Source organism: Echinops telfairi, unplaced genomic scaffold (genome assembly GCF_000313985.2).
Source record: "Echinops telfairi isolate 266 unplaced genomic scaffold, ASM31398v2 ScPeMD7_7400;HRSCAF=8409, whole genome shotgun sequence".
NCBI classification, from domain to species: Eukaryota; Metazoa; Chordata; class Mammalia; order Afrosoricida; family Tenrecidae; genus Echinops; species Echinops telfairi.
Genome location: NW_022111300.1, coordinates 36,168,833 through 36,189,646, shown reverse-complemented (window position 1 = coordinate 36,189,646; position 20,814 = coordinate 36,168,833). Strand labels below are relative to the sequence as shown.

The 20,814-nt window shown below is 44.5% G+C and overlaps 1 protein-coding gene across 2 annotated transcripts in view; it reads left to right on the top strand.

The window, feature by feature from the left end:
- DYM (dymeclin) overlaps positions 1-20,814 on the top strand; it is a 315,716-nt gene that overhangs the window by 19,609 nt on the left and 275,293 nt on the right. For both annotated transcript variants that reach the window (XM_045296193.1, XM_045296192.1), the window contains exon 3: positions 20,605-20,657. In XM_045296193.1, the coding sequence (XP_045152128.1) occupies positions 20,605-20,657 (53 nt within the window). The remainder of the gene's footprint in view (positions 1-20,604; positions 20,658-20,814) is intronic.

Below are 20,814 nucleotides of genomic sequence, written 5' to 3'. Positions count from 1 at the left end.
CTGAGGGGATCATCTGTTCTGAATTCCCGGTGTTTCCAGGTCCTATCTCGACCAGTGTATATCTTCTGGTCTAGCTGGATTTGTAAGGTAGAATTAGAATCATGATAGTGGGGGTGGGGTGGGGCAGGAGGAAGCATTTAAGAAGTAGAGGAAAGGTGTATGTTTCATCGTTGCTACACTGCACCCTGACTGGCTCATCTCCTCCCCACGACCCTTCTGTAAAGGTTGTCCAATTGCTTACAAATGGGCTTTGGGTCCCCACTCCGCACTCCCCCTCATTCACAATGATACGATTTTTTGTTTATATGATTGGTCCTTCTTTTTCACAGCCCAATAAAACATATCCGGCTTACATAAGCACCCCGGCCACTGTCTTTCTCATTTTCAAGGCTGTGGGGTATCCATGCTGTATACTGAGTCAGCTTTCTGCTGATGAGTACTTAAGGGTCCCCCCACCCACCCACCACCAAGTGGTTTGTTAGAGCGAAACGTGCTGCGGTGGAAACAGACCTGCCTCCTGACCTCTTCTCGTGGGTTCCGCCCTCACGTGCTCCCCGTCGACAGGTCATTAGCTCTCTGACTTTCCACTGCTCAGGTCTTCAGATGTGCCCTCTGTGTCTGATCCTCAGGCCTCTGTTGAAGAGAGCCATGTAGTGCAGCTGCGTGAGGTGCCATCTTTTCCAGAAGTTATATGGGACAGATTCCTCACAGTAGAGTTCTTGGGTCAGAGTGTTTGTGCCTTTGGCCTCTTGTGGACACTGTCAGACAGTGTGCCATGGCAAGTTGTCCCTCTGGCCTGCACTCCTGCCAGCAAGGGGTGTGGGAGGGCCTATGTCCCTATACCTCGGTAGGCTTTTTGACCTTTGCCACTGTGCCAGGTAAAAAACATTATTTCATTTTAAACTCTTTTACTGTGGAAATGATCATGCTTAAGATTAATCAGAGGTTTAAGTGTGCCTTAGCATCCATTGAAAATTTTCATCCAAATCACCTATTTCATTAGAGATTACAAAATGGAAATTTTTTAAAAAGTTATTTCTTTTCTTAGAATATATGCAACAAAACCAGCACCAGTTCAACGATTTCTACACATGGGGAGCTTTGCTTGTTAACTAGGCTATGTAAAATGTGGTCTCTCTCCCTCGAGGGCTGAGAATTGGTCTGTAAAGACAGCCAGTGAGCCCAGTGTAGCGGGATGGTGGAGGCTGCGGCCGGAGACCGGGCAGCGGCGGGAGAGGGCCGCAGGAGCAGCACCTCACTCTGAGCTGGAATGGAGTGGGGCAGGTCACAGGTTGCTTGGAAAAAGTGACATGTATTTATTTTGTGTTTTGAACTAATTATCATTTGTAATTAATTCCTCTGGATTAAAGGTGACTCTCAGAGCCGTGGTGGTCTAGTGGCTATGCGTTGGGCTGCAATCCACATGGGAGGCAATTCAAAACCACCAGCTGCTCCGTGGGAGAAGATTGGACTTTCTACCCCGGTCAACAGTACAGTCCTGGAAACCCACAGGGGGTCATCATAGGTCAGCATTGACTCGATGGCAGTGAGTTTGGTTTTGGTTTGGTAGAGTCCTGATATCGTAGTGGTTATTTGGGCTATTAACCACAAGCAGTTCAAATCCACCAGCAAGCTTCATGGAAGAAAGAAAGACAAGGCTTCTGCTCCCACAAGAGTTACGCTCTTAGAAACCCACAAGGGCAGTTCTACCCTGTCCTATGGTTGCCATGGGTGGGAATCGGCTCGATGGCAGTGAGCTTGCTTTGGTTTTTTTTTGGTAGAAGCTTTTACTGCATTATAAAACTTGCATTGATTTATGCTGAGCACTAGATGGTGCTCACATAAGGCAAGAAGGCACCCTTTGGCACATTAAAAACCCAGTTTTCTGAGTGTCCAAATAAAGTATACTCATTTTTAGTAACTTTTAAGTTCAGAAGAGCACAAGGAAGATAAACTAAGAGTCAACAACAACAGTGAGGAGTAACCTTTATTAATATTTTGGTTTATTATCGTTTCAGCCATCTCTTGTGTAAAAATGTTGGAATCGGATTTCTGTTCCCACCCGCTGTTTCTTTAACTCGGATGCCCCTGTTTTCCAACACTGTAATTTTAACTGGTCCTGGAGCATGCTGTTTCGGTTATTTTTATTTTTCCTGATTTCATGTACGATTATGATTAACTTTCTTGAAGCTAAGTCTTTGTGCAGGCCCCTCATTATGCAAGTGAAGTTAGTCCTTAGTTGATTTCCTGGTAAAATGATCCTTAAAAGAAAAATTATACAAGTAATCCTTGTGTGAAGGAAAGTTATAAGTAAAGATCCAAAAGATAGTCATTCTCATCACAAAGAGAGGGCCATGGTTGATGTTCTCATCTCTAGTCTTCATGTTTTTTAATAATGCACATGTCTGTCTACCTTGAAGTTAGTTTAGACGCGGAGCCATCCTTTAGGACAGAGTAGGATTTCACCGTGGGCTTTCCGAGGCTGTAATCACTGCAGAAGCATAGTGCCACGTCTTTCTCAGCAGTGGCTGGTGTGTATGAACCTCCCCATTTTTAATTAATAGTCGAGACTTAACACTGAGCCACAAGGGCTTCTACCTGGGTGTGGACATGAGTGCTTGGGGTCTTTGTATCATAAAGATGAGCTCGTGGATTACTGTGAACACTTTTTAAACTTAATTTTTTTGACAATAAGTATGAATTTTTTTTTAATTGCCAAAATAGTTGCCTCCCACTTGCTAGCCTCTGCCCTCATGCAGCTTATGTTCTAGGAGGAGAGATGGGCTGTAGGCACATAAACTTAAATATATTCAGTCATTTCTGGAGATGTCAAGTTTTAAATAGAGCAGAGTACAGCAGAGAGAGGTCATGGAGAGAGATCGATTGGGAGCAAATGCAAACGGCAGATGGCGGGAGCTAGGAGACCTCTGGGAAAGCCGAGACATGAACTAGGTCCTGGAGAGGCTCGCCGAGCCTGGGGAAACAGCGCAGCAGGTGGAGGGACCTGCCGCTACACGCATCCTGAGACAGGAATAAGTGTGCGTGTCACAGGAAGAGCAAGCTTCCAGGGTGGCAAAGGGGTCTCTTCTCCAATGTGGCAGAAAACTGACCAGAGACGGATGGCACAGGCTGTAAAGGCTGTTGCCTGGGCTTTCCCAGGGGAGCTTGTTTCACCTAGGTATTTGGGGATTGAGTACAGTCTGCTGCAATTGAACGAACTCTTGTTTAATGTGGACATTCTATACTCACAGAATGCTTTCTTTTTGATGAATTTTTTTGTGTGAATTAGGTGGGGTGTGATTTGCATTTCAGGCCATCCACTCTGCATTCAACACCCAAACCACTCATCAACCTCTCCCACCCTGCATTCCACTGCACACCCCTCTCCCATTTCTCTTCTCTCCACTAGGGACCTCTGTCCTCTTTTCCACCCCAGTTAATACCTGTCATTCTTCTAATCTAGTCCTTCCTTGGCCCCCACTTGTGTGCTCTTTGCCCTCCCTCCCTCGGGAACTCCCAAAGTCTGTTCCCTTTGGTCTTTATCAGTAGAGTAGTAGAGTGTGTGCTCCTCTGTGATTGACGCTTCCAGCGTTCTCCAGGCCCGCCCATGCCAGGAGGTGTTTTGTGGCTTCCTTGTTGTTTTTAATTGATGCATAACAATGTTTTGTAAACTTACTTTGTTGTACTGGGTACTGTTAGAAGTGATTCTAAGTGCTGCCCCACCCCCACGTCTCTCCAGCATCATTAGATTGCAATTACCACTCTGATTTTTTCTTTCAGGCATCTCTCTTGCATTATAAAGTGCACGTAAGCTAAGCTAAGAGGCTGTGCTCGTGCATGGCATTGTTGATTTAGCAGTCCTTTATTGAGTGCTCGCTGTGTGCCAGGGGCTGGCCTCGGAGCCTTCGGTGCGCGTCCGCTTGATGGGGAAGATGCGGTTCTTCTCCCCACACCTGAGAAAACGGAGGCTTAGGGAGTTGTCTGTGACCACATAGCGCGGAGCTGGTGTGAGCCAGGTTTACACCAAGTTTATGAGACTCCAGAAGTGAGTTCAGGAGCCTTGGTGGAACCCACTAGAGGGAGAAAGATGAGGTGGTCTGCTCCCATGAAGATTATAGTCCTGGGCACCCTGTGGATCTCCAGTGGCCTATAAATGGGCTATGAGTCTCCACTCTGCACTGCCCCCATCATTCACTACAGTAAGATTTTTGTTCTGATGATGCCTTATACCTGATCCCTTTGCACAAGCTGGTGTGCTTCTTCCATGTGGGCTTTGTTGCTTCTGAGCTAGATGGCTGCTTGTTTACCTTCAAGCTTTTAAGACCCCAGACGCTATATCTTTTGATAGCTGGGCTCCATCAGCTTTCTTCGCCACATTTGCTTATTCACCCGCTTTGTCTTCAGTGGTTGTGTCGGGAAGGTGAGCATCATAGAATGCCAATTTAATGAAAGAAAGTATTCTTGCGTTGAGGGAGTACTTGAGTAGAGTCCCAATGTCCTTCTGCTACCTTAATACTAACCCTATAAATATAGGCACATAGATCTATTTCCTCATCCTCATATATAAATATATTTGCACATGTACATGTCTTTATTTAGACCTCTATAAATGCCCTTTGCCTCCCAGCTCTTTCCTCTATTTCCCTTGACTTTCCTCCTATCCCACTATCATGCTCAGTCCCCATCAGGGTTCCAGCAATTCCTCTTTGTTGCATTACCCTTGATCAGGCCCTACCAGGCCTCCCACACCCACCTCACCACCAATTAGGATTACTTGTTGTTCCCTTGTCCCTGGGTTTGTTAACATCACTTCCTTTCCCATCTCGCCCTCTCCCATGTCCCCGTGGAACTGTCAGTCCCATTGTTTTCTCCTCCAGATTGTTCATCCAGCCTATCTTATTTAGACAGACCTGCGGAGATAATAACATGCACAAAAACATGACAGAGCAAAACCAAGCACCAATGTACAACAAAACAACAACAAACCACTGACAAAGAACAAAACAAAACACAACAACAAAGAAAACAGTACAACATCTTGAGCTTTGGTGGCACAGTGGTTAAGTACTTGGTTGCTAATTGAAAGGTCAGCGGTTCAAACCCACCAGCCACTGTACACGAGAAAAATGTGGCAATCGGCTTCTCTAAACATGACAGCCTTGGAAACCCGATGGGGCGGTTCTGCTCTGCTTTTCAGAGTTGCTCTGAGTAGGAACCGACTGGACGGTAATAGGGTCTGCAAAATCGTTTTAGAGGACGCTTGAGTTCGCCTAGGTGTGATCGAATCCTGAAAGTACAAGTCCAAACCACTGTGAGGGCAATGATGTGAAAACGGGAAATGTGGCAGTATTGTACATAGCACTGCAGTCAGAGGCCCAGTAAGTTTTCATTCTTTTCTCACTGTGTTGATTGGAATCTAAATTATTTAGCCATTTATTTTGGTTACTTTATTGAGAAAATCGGTACAACAGCATTAAGCATGGTAATTACGGAAATTTTGGCATTTTAATAATGAAAGTTGAAGTTGAAAGGCAGCATATAGGGTCGTCTGTGAATCATAGGAATATGAGCCCTTTTAGTTCTGTTGGGTGCATTAAAATTGCTATCATAAATTTTGTATGCAGTTTTTGTCCTTTGACTTTTCCCTATGAATAGGCCCATTTACACATTCCCACCATATACCTACTGAATGGGCTGATTCTTGTTAGTTTTGTGAATGATTTCTATAACTCTGTCTCTGCTAAGGTAAGGGGAGCATGTCTTTACAAATGTCGCTCTCCCTGCCTGAATGGCTACTTGTTGATTGATTCAGCTCGTGTCTTAAACTGACACTATGCATGTTGTGGGCTAAGAAGGACATCCTTAATCTGAAATACCAAATTTTGTGAGTTTTATGGCAGAATTTTCAGTGAGAGGGATTCAAAACTTCTAAGTGTTTATTTTATGAGCTCTGTCATTATGGTTACTCTGTCCATCAGATCTGTGTTCAGGAAATCTTTGTATAATTTTTTCCTCCCCAACAAGTCATTTCTGAACCCTCTGCCCATCTGCTTCTCATGGAAGAACTTGAACTATGGCTTGACGTCTTCCATCACTGAGAACCCACAGAGGAGATTGGTGTGCGCAAAACTACTAGGAATCCGGTCCAAACCATTGAACGCTTTGAAGCCAGGTATCTGTAATGGAAAAAGCCGGCTTCAGGACTGTGGTTTCTTGGCAGTTAGAAAAAAAGACGTCTTATGCCTTTGCTTATTAGAGTTAAAAAGGAAAAAAAAAAAGTACTTTATTCCTGTCCAGTGTCATTCACATTTTTAAATACTATTTAGATTGCGATACAACTTCTTTGGGCTTACAAAGAGATTCCACATAGCTGCTGGTGGAGGTTCTAGATTGATGCTCCATTAAGTCCACCTTTCCTCACTCGCTGCCCTCCCGTCAGTCAGTTCCAACTCAGAGTGACCCTGTAGGACAGAGTCGGACAGTCTTGAGGGGTTCTGAGACTGCGTCTCTTGGGGAGTAGAAACCCTCTCCTTTCTCATGAGTGGTTTCAAACTGCTGGCCTGGGTCACAGCCCACGGCATAATCCACTGCACCACCAGGTCACCTGAGTCCACCTTGAGCGCGCATCGAGTGTATTACTCATATTTTGGAAAGGAGTGCTTAAGAGTATTGCACCAGAAGCGAGAGATGTTTTCATCTTATGTTATGACCTTGGGCAGGGTAATTAGTTTTTCTGTTTCTGTTACTAGTAACACAGGGGTACTCGGTCAACTTCTCCAGATTTCTTAAACATTGAGATGAGATGATCCAGGTGAAAGAACTTGGTGTAGTATAAAGTGCGACCCAAAATGCAAAGTGCCTTCTAATTAGCAAGTTTATTTTCAAATTCAATTAAAATACTAGAGGAGTCTCTCTAAGGAGGATTTTTTTTTTTTGGTAGAGGTTCAATAATGCTTTTCCCAAAGTTCTTCCTTCCTTCCTTGTTGAAACATTAAAAAAAAGATCAGTTTCAACTCAGTGTTAGCCGAACAGCACCATCCTTCCCGAGTCAGAAGAAGCACTGTGGCTCTGTTGAGTAGGTTTTGAACTACTCACCTCAAGGTTGGTGATTCAAATCTACCAGCCGCTCCAAAGGAGGGAGATGAGACTGTCTGCTCCTGTCACGATTTCACAACCTCAGAAATCCTATGGAATGTCACTAGGAGTCGGAATGGACTCACTGGCAGCGCGGTTGGTAGTGTTTGTGTCACCGTGGCTTTGTGTCAAGTGTTAGGAACAAGCATGAAAGACTGATATGGTTTTACCTGACGTTAAAAAATGGAATATTGTGTGGAGGGAGGGTGGGGTAGAAAGGGGGAACCAATTACAAGGCTCTACGTATAACCTCCTCCCTGGGGGATGGACAACAGAAAAGTGGGTGAAGGGAGACATCGGACAGTGTAAGATAGGACAAAATAATAATAATTTATAAATTATCAAGGGTTCATGAAGGAGGGGGAGCGGGGACGGAAGGGGAAAAATGAGGAGCTGATAACAAGGGTTCAAGTAGAAAGCAAATATTTTGAGAATGATGATGGCAGCAAATGTACAAATGTGCTTGACACAATGGATGTATATATGGATTTTGATAAGAGTTGGACAAGCCCCCAATAAAATGATTTTTAAAAGTTGAATATTATTTTGAATCTTTGTACTTGTCAGGTTTCAGAAAACCAGTTCTTGGCAAAGAGAGGAAAAAGAAAACCCAAACTAAAAAAATTCCTTCAGACTTTAAAGCCTGTTGTGGATTTACTTATCCTCAGATTAATGTTGTTTATTGACTCATCTTTTTGTGTACAAAAATCCCGTAAAACCCATATTCTGGATTAGTGGAATTCAAATTATGGAAGTCTTACTAAGTGTGTGCTTAGTTGTAATTATTACTTTTAAAAAATGAATTTTCTCTGTATTAATTTTTTAGAAGTCTAATTTTATATTGCACTTAAAATACTTCATTTGAGTGATGACCAGAGGACCCTCTCTTTAGGGTGCATTGCGGTTCTAGAACCAATTGGTAAGCTCCTCTTCTAGACCATGGACTATACAGCCACTTTCTTCTCGTTCCTGAGTGCCAACAACATGGCTTGGCTGTGCCCATTGGTACGTCATTGTGTTACTTAAGACTCAGAAAATGAGTAAACGAAGAAGAGACAGAGGGGTTGGTAGAAAAGATTAGAGGGATTAGAAAAGAAAGAAGAGTTGATTGGTAGAAACCTCCAAAGGGTTACCAGCAGACCCCCGTGGCGCTGTGTATCGGCACTGTGATAGAGGGCATTAGTGAGCAGCGTGAACCTGACGCCGGTCACCTCAAGCTTCCTTGACATTGTAGCCTGCCGGGCCTCTCATACAGCTGACTGAAATTCCGTCAGTACAGCTCGTCAGTCGTTCTCAGTGTGACAGTGATAGGGCTTTTACTAGATGACCTTTGTGACATCTATTTTGGGTGTGGAAATTGAATTCTTGAGCTACAGGGTTCATTTAAAACCAGCTTCCCTTCCCCTATCTCAGCTTTGGAAAACTGCTAGACATCTCCCGTGGTACTCTGTTGGCTCGTGAAAGGATGTGTGCCTTTACCACTCATCACCCACCTCTCTAGCCCTTCATGCATGAACCAGGCCACTGTCCCCCGAGGCTGCGGCAGAGAGGGATCCAATCATCAAGGCCAGGATGGTTTCACTTCTCTGCGGTCGCCTCGGGAATTGTGGCCGATGACATTTGGAGATATTTCGGCACACGTGGGCAGTACAGTCGAGCCTCTGTCTTCCCACTTGATCCTCGCCAAAAGGCAGGCACGCAGCCCATCATCTGTCTGTATCATGGAAACTTCAAATGCCGCCTTTTACTTATTATTTGCTAAGTTTTTACTTTTTCTACTCCAACCAAACCTTTCTGTAGCCTCTTCATTATTCCATCTGGTGGGAAATTCAGGCCAGAGTTGCTTGACACAAGCCAGTGGATCGTAGCAACAGAATTTCAGTCCCAAGAGACATTAAGCACTCGAGTTATTGATGTGCCCAGCCCCATATGAGTTAATACAAAGATTGATGGGCTGGTACAGACGAAAAACTTAGGCCGTATTGAATAGAAATTTTGCTAAATTCACCATGGCCTCCTAATAGTTTGCTATAATTAGATATCGCATCCGTTATGAATTCCTCTCTGTAGGCCATGGAACTAAAATCTGTATATGCAGTAAAGGTTCATATGCGTCCAACTGTTGACACATGCTTATACAAGGCTAAAAAAATCACTGGGTTTGATGTCGAAAGATCTGGGTTTGTAACTTAGCAATGTGTGTGAGCTTATAAGCCACAGCTATGCACTCATGGTGGGAATGCTAATTGGTTAAATCTTACTGGAGTGTAATGTAGCAATATCAATCAGAACAGAAGTGTTCATTGACCTAGCAATTATACTACTAGAATATAGACGATGAAGATAACTGGAAAAGTTAAAAATATATGTACAAGTGGACAGACAGGAGGGCAAGCCAAAAAGGGTTGCTTCTAGGGTTTCCGGGCCATACTTGGGTGGGTTCCTTCCAGTGGAACCGTGTGAATGTCTGTGATCAGTGGGTGGCTGCAGACAAGTTCAGTGTCATGCACGAGTCTTAGTCACGTTAGGGCTTCTTAAAACAAATAGCCATAAGACAGTGGCTTCTGAGCGGATCTGCCAGCCCAGTGCAGTCTCGAGCCGGGGATCCTCTCAGAAGGAGAAAAAGAGCCAGCCAGGTTGCGCTGAGGAATTTTTTCCTGCCACAACAACACACCTGCTCATTTCTTCACTTTAGCAAGGGCAGCTCTAGAATTCTGTTGAGAACCTTTCCCCATCCTCCCTGTAGCCTTGATCTTGCCCCCTCATTTTGTTTTCCAAAGTCCAAGAATATTTGAAAGGAACATGACTTGAGTCTTTTGCCGATGCCCAAACTGCTGTTATGATGTGGTGTAAATTGAAGAGTGCAGAATCCTTGGGAGAAGGGTGAGAGAGATGGAAACACCTCGATAGAAGATTGTTAAAAACGATGATTCACATTTGATTTTAAAAAAAATCATTTTATTGGGGCTTGTACAGCTCTTATCACAATCCATCCATCCATCCATTGTGTTAAGCACATTGGTACATTTGTTGCCCTCATCATTCTCAATACATTTTCTTTCTACTTGAGCCCTTGGTATCAGTTCCTAATTTTTTCCCCTCCCTCCTCCACCCTCCCTCCCTCACGAACCTTTGATAATTTATAAATTGTTATTTTTTCATGTCTTCGTTTATTTTGTTTTTTTTAAATGAATTTGTAGCCAGCACTTGTTGACTCCCCTCCCATCTATGTGTCAAGATGTTCATTACTATTGCAGAACATTGCTATCAACCCAAATGCCCACCAGAAAGGACAATGGATAAAGAAACAGAAATGCTATGTCTGCATAGTAGAACAAAGTACAGTCGTTACAAATGATAGGTTTACAGATTTTGAATAAGATCCAAAGCATAGTAAGTTGTTAAAGCCAGTCACACAGCCATTATTTTTTCTTTTTTTTAAAAAAAATCATTTTATTGGGGGCTCATACAATTCTTTTTTAAATCATTTTATTAGGGGCTCATACAACTCTTATCACAATCCATACATACATCAATTGTGTAAAATGCATTTGTACACTCATTGCCCTCATCATTCTCAAAACATTTCCTCTCCACTTAAGCCCCCGGCATTAGGTCCTCATTTTCCCCCTCCCTCCCACACAGCCATTCTTATAGGATAATATTCTACATGCAGAACTATTCATATATGTATATATTTTAAAAAAACATTTATGTAAATTTTCATATAGCTTTGAGTTTTTATTACTCAATTTTTAGAACTTGCTATTTTGAAATAATTACAGATTTCTAAAAACCTGAATAGAAATATACAGGGAGGTGTACATACCCTTAAATACATTCTGAAGTAGTATATCCAAATCAGAACATTTACGGGGGTACCCTCTACAGAGCACGTTCAGAAGTCAGTAGTTACAGATACATTCTTTCACAATGTTACCATGTGTCGATGTGTGTAACCACAACCGCAATCAGGATATCGGAGCTCTTTCTTCACAACCAGGCTCCCTTGTGCTTTCCCTGTAGGGCCACATCCATCTCCGAGCCCGATGCCTGATCTGTAGGAGTTTTTCATCACTCTTCCATCACTGTAATTTTGTTATTTCAGGAATATTGTACACGTTCTGCTATAATGAACATGTAACAAACGGTGGTTTACAATGTGTGCTCTCATGTTCACGTATAGACTCCAGCAACTTGCCTAAGTCATATCTATTGGAAATGGAGAACCTGGACCTTAAGGGAGTAAGTAGTCTCTTGACTTGCACTCTCTGTATTATGCCAGAGGCATATGCTTTTTGCTGGGTTTTTTTGTTTTTTTTTTTTAAGTAATGGTTCACAGCCTGGGCTTTGTGTGGGCTCAGTGTGCATGAGTTTTGTTAATTGACGATCTTTGCCAAATTGAGTGGCCGTACTCTTCAGTATGGATAATGACTGAAAGTGAAGAAAATGAGTATCCTTAACAACCGGACCAATGAAGAAAACCCATGATCGACGGAGGGAGAAAATGCAGTTGCATTTTATTCTACTTGGATCAGACTCGGGGCCCATGGAATAAGCAATCAGGAGATCAAACAGTGTCCTGCATTGGACACATTTGTTACAAAAGCTCTCTTTAAAGCTTTAAAAAGGAACACGTAACTTGGATGACTGAGCTCAGCCTGACCCAAGCTGTGGGCTTGTCAGCTGTGTCCAGTGCATAAAGACTGGGCAGTGCAAATGAAAAAGGAGGAGGCATTGGTATGTTCCCTGCTGTCGGCAAACATTGCACGTAGCACGGAAGAATGAACAAAGTTGTCTTTGAAGAACACAACTAGAATGCTCCTTCGAAGTGAGGATGGTGATACTTCCACTTGCTTAGTTTGGACATGGTCTTAGGAAAGACTAGTCACTGGAGAAGGGTCCAGGGCGCTGGAGATGACTAGTTTTAAGTATTTACCTCTAAACTTCTCTTATCCATGTGTTTCACAGCGCCCCGTTTTGTGTATTCAGTAGGCTTGAAGTGCTTGGTGTGGCACTAAGTTAATAAGTGTTAACATAGCTAACGGCTGCTATCCCTTTGACTCCTCCCCCCCCTTCCCCTCATGCTTCCAGTGCCTCAAATCTGCCTTTAGAAACAACACCCACTTTCTAATTGTCACTGTCTTTACACCATTGGCATACTTTTTGCAGTGCCATGTACCTTCTAGTTACTGCAGTGATTGTTGGTTGCCTGCTGCCAGAACCTCTGAGCTCATTTGTTTAGCACAGGCTGAGCATCGATGCCTGTAGCAGGCAGCAGCAGTGACCAGCCGCCCCAGTTGCTTACCACCTCATTATAGCTTTCAATCACGCAAATGGGAAAGCAGATTATTCTTCAGATGTTCCAAGAAAATTGGAATATGGAGGGACGGGAGGAAAGGAATTCTATTATAACAACCAGCGTGTTGCTTTTGGCAGGGCCACTCTGGCTGATTTCCTTTGTAGAAATAAGTAAAGCTACAGAGTGCAGAAATGGCAAGAACCCCACAGTAGAGGTCCATGCATCCTTAATTTGCCAAGTGTTTGCCTCCGGTGCAGCCACTGAACCAGGCATGGTGAGGGATGCAGGGGTGAATGAGACCTTTTCTCTCATTGTGTAGATTTTATATCTGGGCCCTGACCATGCGTCTGACCTGGGTAGTGGCCTTGGTATTGCTTCAGATCCTGCTCACGTGAAGGGTTCTAAGGAGGGCAGAGGGGGACAGAGTTTCCTGAGAGAGCCTTTAAGGCTGAAAAGAGGGGACGAGTTTCCTGAGGTGCCAAACAACCCAGCACTGCTGAGGTATTCCAGCTCCTAGCAGCCCCACGGAGCGCGTAGAACTGCTTGCCCCACAGGGTTTCCAAAGCTATCAATCTTTGCGGAACAAAACTGCCTCATTGTTCTCCCTCAGAGTGGCTAGTGGGTTCAGATCACGGTGCCACCAGGGCTGCCTCCTGAGGGGCAGGAGGGAATGATTCATCCTCCAGTAATGACGTGTCTGGCAACGGCATTCATTCTCTCAATAAAGTTTTATTAACTGCTTGCTGTGTCACTAGGTACACTGAGCAAATCATCAGAGAAGCTGGCTTACAGGGAGAAGAGTGTGCCATCAAGACCGGAGGGAGCCGTATGAACTACCTGCAGCATGCAGCTAGTACAGCCTCGCTTGCTGAAAATGAGAAGGGCTTGAAGCTAGCTGACAAAAGTCACACGGATTACAGTTCAGTGTGGAATATGACTCGATGTAAAGAAGACTCAGGTCCTCACAACTGGACCAGTAGATCATCACATCCTGCTCAGAGGAGAAAACGCTGAAGTTGTCTTGCTTGGATCCACAGCCCTCCTGGAAGCAGCAGTCGAGATCACAAGATGAGCTGCATTAGGAAAACCTTCACAGGACCTCTTCAGAGTCTTGAACAGCAAGTATGTTACTTTGAGGACGGAGGTGCACCTGGCCCCCAAGCCATGGTATTCTCCATTGCCTCCTCAGCACGTGAGAGTTGGGCAGTGAGTAAGGAAGGCTGTAGAAGGACCGATGCATATGACTTGTGCTGCTGGAGAAGAATGCTGAAAGTACCGTGGACTTCTCAAAGGACAAATCAATCTGTGTTGGAAAAAGGAATCAATCTGTATTAGAGGCAAGGATGGCAATTTGGACATGTTGTCAGGAGAGGCCAATCCCTGGGGAAGGCCACCGTGTTTGGTAAAGTGGAGGGGAGGCGAAAGAGAGGTAGGCCCTTGGCGAGATGAAGTGGCACAGGGGCTGCGTGGATGGGCTCAGACGTTCAAGCGATTGTGAGGCTGGTGCAGCACTGTGCAGTGTTTCCTTCTGTTGTGCAGAGGGCCACCACGCGCCACAACTGGCTGATGGCACCGGACAACAGTAACATGTTACTCGGTTGGGTCACTGCGATGCATGAGGAGCTGGGGCGGAGGAGGGTCACAGAGAAGAAGATGGGATTATGCTTTATGTTTTTGGGGGCTTTCGGAGCAGAGGAGGGCCCGAGTCGCTCTTAGGTTCCAGGAGGAAGTGATGTCCAAACCAACCTTTCTAGTGTTTATTGAAATTCATCTTTCTTTTGTTTTTTGTTGTTAATAATACTGTTAATAAAACAGAATCAGAACCTGTTTGGGCAACAAAAGGAACAACCAGTGGGTTTGTTTTAGGGATACGTTGAGAAAATGGAACCTTATAGCCCAGCCCTTGGGAACACGTCTCCAGCCTTGTGCTGTGACATGTGCCTGGGTTTATCAACCTCCATTTCCTAGAGCACTGCAGGCTCTCTCCGACTGCTCTGCCTTTTCCTACACGATTCCTTCTGCTTGGAAAGTTCTCCACTTTTGTCGGCCTGCCTGACTTCTCTTTCAGATTGGACAGTTGCTTCCTCCAGAATGTCCTCCCTGATACCTCCCCTTGGAGATTGGGTGCACTCAAACGCAGGGCTAGTCTTGGCCTTGGCTCTTCCCCTGCACCCAGTCAGTAGTCCCTCGGTGTCTTCGCCCATGGACCCTGGAGGCAGAGGCAGCGGCAGCATCTTTTGTAGAGCCCAGCCTGGCCCAGGCACCCCAGAAAACTTTTATTGAGGGAGTGAATTTAGAAGCGTTTGCAGGCTGTAGCTTTCACAATGGAAGCTTCCTCAGGAAGCCTACAAGAAACCGGAGTGAAAAAAGAATGAATTCTTCCATGAACGTTTTGAAGCCCCTTCATATCATGGAAGCCCTTGGTTTCAGCCAGCTTGAAAAGTGATGCTTGACTGACAAAAGTGGAAGCAGTGCCGAAGCAGATTTTATGCTTATGGTCTCTCTCCTAACCTCACTCGTAGAGCTCTTTCCAGTCCTTTGCTTGTTTATCTGAGTCACCACTAAACCAGGTAATTCATAGTTCTAACTTCTTGCCAACCAGTACTCTCATGTGTATTATTGAACCTGATGAGCATTTCTTAATTCAGTCTTTTGGCTCTTAGCAGAAATCCGTGTGTTTGGCACAGTCCCTGAAGAGGTGGGCACATATAATAAAGAGAGCAAAGTCTCACAGGATCCAGGGTCAGGACCACCGTTCAAAGAACCTGGCGCCAAGAAAGGGAAGGCCAGCGGGATCCCCACTAGCTTTCTCTGCTTCTCAGTGGACAGAGGATGTGTTGACCACAGGGAGAGCTTGCCTTTCCAGCTCAGGGCTCAATGCCCCTTGACTCTGGCTTGTCTCGGCTCAGATGCCTGCCATGATTTAGTCAGCTGTGGCCAGAGAGTGGGTCTGGGAGTTTGCCGAACACACCTGGCTCCCTCCCCCTCCCCTGTGAGTAGTTAGGTGAGCAGATGGAGGGAGGCCAGCAGGCAGACATGGTACAGGGGATAAACTAAAACTTACTGCCTCCCAGTCGACTCGACTCAGAGTCATCGTGCCTGTGAGGCATGTTCTCTGTCTGACAGATCTATAAGCCACAGGTGTAATTCAGAGTGTTCTCTAGTCCCATTCAAAAGGTAAGGAACAGGTGAGATTAATTTTAGTACTCACGCCCAAAACTAAACTCACCGCCACTGGTCCATTTCAGTGCTTAGCAATGCTGCAGGACCAGTAGACCTGTCTTTGTGGATTTCTGAGACTGTACCTGTTGATGGGAGCAGAGACTCATCTTTCTCCTGAGCGGCCTTTGCTTTTGAACTGTGGACCTGTTGTTAGTCGGCCCACATGTAAGCCCTGTGCCACCTGGGCTCCTGATAATAGCTCTTACTTACGGTGATCTAGTCTAAATATGATCTAATCAATATAAAGATTAATGAGCAGTCCTGTCCATTTTTTCTTGCGCAGTCTTTGACAGCTGGGCTCTGTCTATTTCTGTCCGATCTCACCAGCAACATTGCAAGTGATCAGGGGCAACCTGTGGCTAGTGGCTACGATTTTGGACAGCGTAGTGCTAGAGTTCACCAAAGCCATCAGCTTTTGTCCACATTTTTTCTAGAATGCTCTTCCAGAAAGTCTTTGTGCCTCTGGATGTCTTTTGAAAATGCTTCCGCACCAGCGACAGCCCGCAGAGCGCAGGGGTGCTGGCCGACCGGCTGTGCTGTTTGCCGGCTGTACAGAACATACAGTGTGAAGTGTCGTCCCGTGGTTTCTAGACATGAAAGCCGGCCTTTGTTTTTCCTAGATCTCTGGTTCCAAGAATGTTACTTACATTTCTTGGAAAGCTCAGCATGCTTATCTATAAAAGTAGGATTTGTAACTGTTTTCATGGAGATTCAATGCACTAATAGTTAGGACGTGCTTGGAGAATCATTGGGAGGGTACAGGGAAAGAAAAGGCATTGCCTGTTTTGTTTTTTTAGCTTCTTTTTAAAAAAAATCATTTTATTGGGGGCTCATACAATTCTTATCACAATCCATACATACATCAATTGTGAATGTACACATTTGTGCATTTGTTGCCCTCATCATTCTCAAAACAGTACCTGTATTTCAATGTAAACGAGTGAGGAAGAAAGCCTGAACAATCAACCAACCTGCTGTTGTGAGTCTGACTCACGTTGACCCACAAGACGGTAGAACTGCTGCTTCGAGACAGTGAATCTTTACAGCAGTCTCATCTTTGTCCGGTAGAGAGCACCTGGTGGGTTTGAATCACCAAACCGGCAGTGAGCAGCTTGCTGCTTAACCTGATGTGCCACCAGCTCAAGCTACTTATAGAGGATTTCCTTTGTGCCATGCACTGTTCTAAGGCTTTGCACATTTTGTATGACTTAATTTGATAATTACAAGAACTGTAGTTTGCTGATATTGTTCAGGATAGAAAACTAAGGAAGCATGGATTTAAGAAATCAGCACAAGGCACGTAGCTAGTTGAGCTAGAATGGGAATGCCATTTGGAATCGGTATGCTCTGCTCCCTCAGCATCAAGGAGCAGTCGTCAAATGAGTTTTCTTTAGTAAATTTAAAGAAAAGGAGCTTCTTTCTCTTTGCTTCTGAAGTTCAATTTCCATGGAAGCAGGCTTTCGATCTTGCCAGTTGCTTTTTCTTAGGTTTTAACATAGACCACCTCTACAGGACAGAGGAGAACTGCTCCTTACTTAGAATTTCTGAGGCTGTGAATCTCAACGGAAGCAGGCAGCCCATCATTCTCCTGCCGAGCGGTGGGTTTGAACCTAGCAGTTAGTAGTATAATGCATAGCTCACAGTTTCCCGTAAATCACCTAAGAGATGAAATGTGTCTTTTTAAAATTTATTTTGGAGAATAGCACTCAAACTCACTGTCATTGAGTTGATTCCAACTCACAGTGACCCTGTAGGACAGGGTGGAATCGCCCCTATAAATTTCCGAGACTGTAGCTCGTTAGGGGAGTAGAAAGCCCTGTCTACTAAGTCTAAACCAGCTGAGTCTCTGAAAATGTGCCCAGCTGTAGAAGTTTACCTAGCGGGTGTAGGCTCACCTGTGGGACAGGTAAACAATGCAGGTCCTGCTAGTTCAGGTGCCACGAGTGATTTTTTTTTTCCCAAGCTTTGCTCCGGGTGAATCTTGATTTTGCCTCCCTCGTTCTTTTTCCCAGCAGCACCATCTGCTCTCAGTCCTGGCCTTCCGTGTGCCGATGCGGTCTATGTAAACAGTTATGTCTGGCTTGCTTTTTGTTACATCAGGAAGTTATTTATGAAATACTCCCAAGATTAAAGCGTATAGCTAGTATCCCTCCATAGACTCACTCACAGGATTTAGCACATTTTAACAGTTTCTTATTTTTGCTTCAGTTTTTTTAAAAAAATGATTTTATTCTTTATAAAGAAACCATACTTGAGTAGTGAGGAGCTCCCTCACTTCTTCTAGCCCCCTTCCCTCTTCCCTGTCTGAATTTGATCATGTAGCTTTTACACACATGCTTTCATGCTGAATACTTGAGTCTAGGCCTCAAAACAATGCATTGAAGGCATAGCCACCATTTTCACATTGATGTTTTCCCTCGACGGCTGGAACGCATGCCTTTGGTGACATGTCTGAGAACTCTTGACCAAGCCCTAGGGCCCCGAGCGTTCTTCCCTAAAAGTATGATGGTTTCATATTTAAATCTGTAATTTTTTTCTTTCAGGTAATTTTTGCCTATCGATGGGCACTTTCTCCAGCACCACTTGTCCCAAAGACTGTCTCTTCTTTTGTTGAAGGGCTTGTGCACGTTTGTCACACACGAGTGGGCTGTGATTGGTCTTGTTTGGTGGGTGCCTAGCCTGTCACTTGGCCAACAGCCGAGTTGACAATATGAACAGCAAAGCACACCAGCCCAGTGCTTTCCACGTGCAGTGCGCTGGCGTGGCTACCTTTTTTGAGTTGGCAGCCATTCTCCCCCTGCTTTTTGGGTGGCTCCTTCCCGAGTAGCGGAAGCCGTTGCTCCCTCAGCTTCCCTGGCTGATCTTCTGGCTGCAGTGACCACTTTGGTCCCATAGAGAGTGATGCTCAGCTCCCAAACCATCAAACTCACTGCCATCAAGTTGATTTTCTTCTCAGAACAACCTAATAGGACAGAGTAGAAGTTGTAAATCTTTATCCACAAAGCCTACGGCGGGTGGGTTGGCACTTTGTTTCACAACCCATTGGAAAACCCACTGTGTCACCAGGGCTTCTTAGACATTTAGCTTTCTTTTTATCCTTTTTCAAACACTTTAATCGCGATGCATTTCAGAGACTATCGAGTTCACCCATTTAAGGTACCCAGTTGAATGAATTAGACATTGTTTACAGAGAGGCGCAGCCAGCATCACATTGGGAACATTTTCATCACTCCAGGACAGAAGTCCTGGTTCCTCAGATAGTTCAGCAGAGACTAGCCATGATGCACTGTTCTGTGGAGTGGCTGTGGTTCAGGGTGATGACGTTTCTGAATCACAGATGTCAAGGGAGTTTTGGTGCTGCGCCCTTTTCATGATTGCTGGTACATCTGAGTGCCTTTCCACTTGGGGTCAGGTCATACTCTGTTGTCAGACACAGGGTTTTCATTGGCTAGTTTCTGGGTAGATCGCTCTGGAAGCTCTGCTGAAACCTGCCCAGGATGGGGTGGCCTTGTGGCAGATGGAAGAACAGTGGCTTAGCTTCCAGCCTAATCACTCTGTTCTTGATTATTGCAACTAACAAGTCCTGAAATGGAGCTGCCAGTCCTCCCATTTCCTTCTGGCTTGTCAAAATTCTTTTAGCTATTCCAGTTCCGTGGCCCTTTTGTGTAAGTTTGTATAATAAGGTTGTGCACAGATACAAAAAGTCTTGCAGGGATTATGATAGGAATTGTATTTCACCCATTTGTTGATTTGGGAGAAAGAATCATATTAGTGGTATAGGCTTTTATTACTATTATTTTTTAAATAGTGACTTAACAGGGCGGGAGGGGAAAATGAGGAGCCGATACCAAGGGCTCAAGTAAAAAGCAAATGTTTTGAGAATGATGATGGCAACAAATGTACAAATGTGGTTGACACAATTGATGTATGTATGGATTGTGATAAGAGTTGTACGAGTCCCCAAAAATGATTTTTTTTAAAAGTGACAAACATAGTCTTCATCACGCATGCATGTAGTATATTTACATGTAATATAATTATATATACACAAACATATATTTTGTTTGATCTGTTACCTTTCTATTTGGCCAGTTTTAAGCTTTTAAAAAAAATCTTTCAGATGGCTTAAATTTATCTTGTTCTATTTTTGTTCTGTGTGTTTCTTACGTTCCTTTTAGCTTTAGCACATGCATCTTTGTATTGCATGTTTTAAACTGTACGCATTCTTCCCATTCTGTGTACTCCCTCTTGACTTAACATCCTTGGTTACGCATTTCATTTTCTGCCTCTCTGTACTTCTCTTTCTGTGCCTCTCTGTATGTTTCCTTTGCTCCTCTGAAACATCTTGCCTCTGCAAATATTAGAAGGGATCGGATGGATGCTTGTATACATCGTATCCGGATTTCCCACTTGTCACTTTGGGTCACATCTGTGTCTGTCTGTCTGTCTGTCTCTGGGTGTATCAATCATTGAAGGTTATATATGTGTTCTCTCGCTTCCTTCCCTCTTGTTGGTCTACTTGAAGCACAGCCTTCTTAGAGCTCCTACTATTAAGGGACCCCCCGCCTCCACCCTAAAGAACGAAAACACCAGTATCTGTGGGGATTCTAGGACTGGTCAGCCGGAGGTCCCTGCCTTAAGCCCTGGGCTGTTGCGTGCATGCTGTGGGAATGTCTGTCTCCCCACTTCCTACTGAACCCCCCCTCCCTTTGGCTGCCTGGAGGGCCGAGCTAGCTCTTAGGAGTCTCTTCCTGGAATTGAAGTAAATTCTCAAAGTGCATCATTCATTGAAGTGTAACTTAATTTTGTTGATCTTAATCACTGCTGCATACCATGTTTTTTTCCCAAACAGTGTTAGTTTTTTTCAATTTTACGTATTCATTTTGTTGGTTCATGCCCACATAGTTAAAGATGTGGTTATTAATCCCCTTTCCCCTTCTCTCCAGTACAGAGACGAAGCTGTTGGAGGAGGCAACCATCACCGTCTGCAGATCTCTAGGTAAGGGGAGCGTGTTTCCTTCATTGCAGCCTGCAAATCTCTAGGTAAGGGGAGCATGTTTCCCTCATTTCAGTCTGCAAATCTCTAGGTAAGGGGAGCATGTTTCCTTCATTGCAGTCTGCAAATCTCTAGGTAAGGGGAGCATGTTTCCTTCATT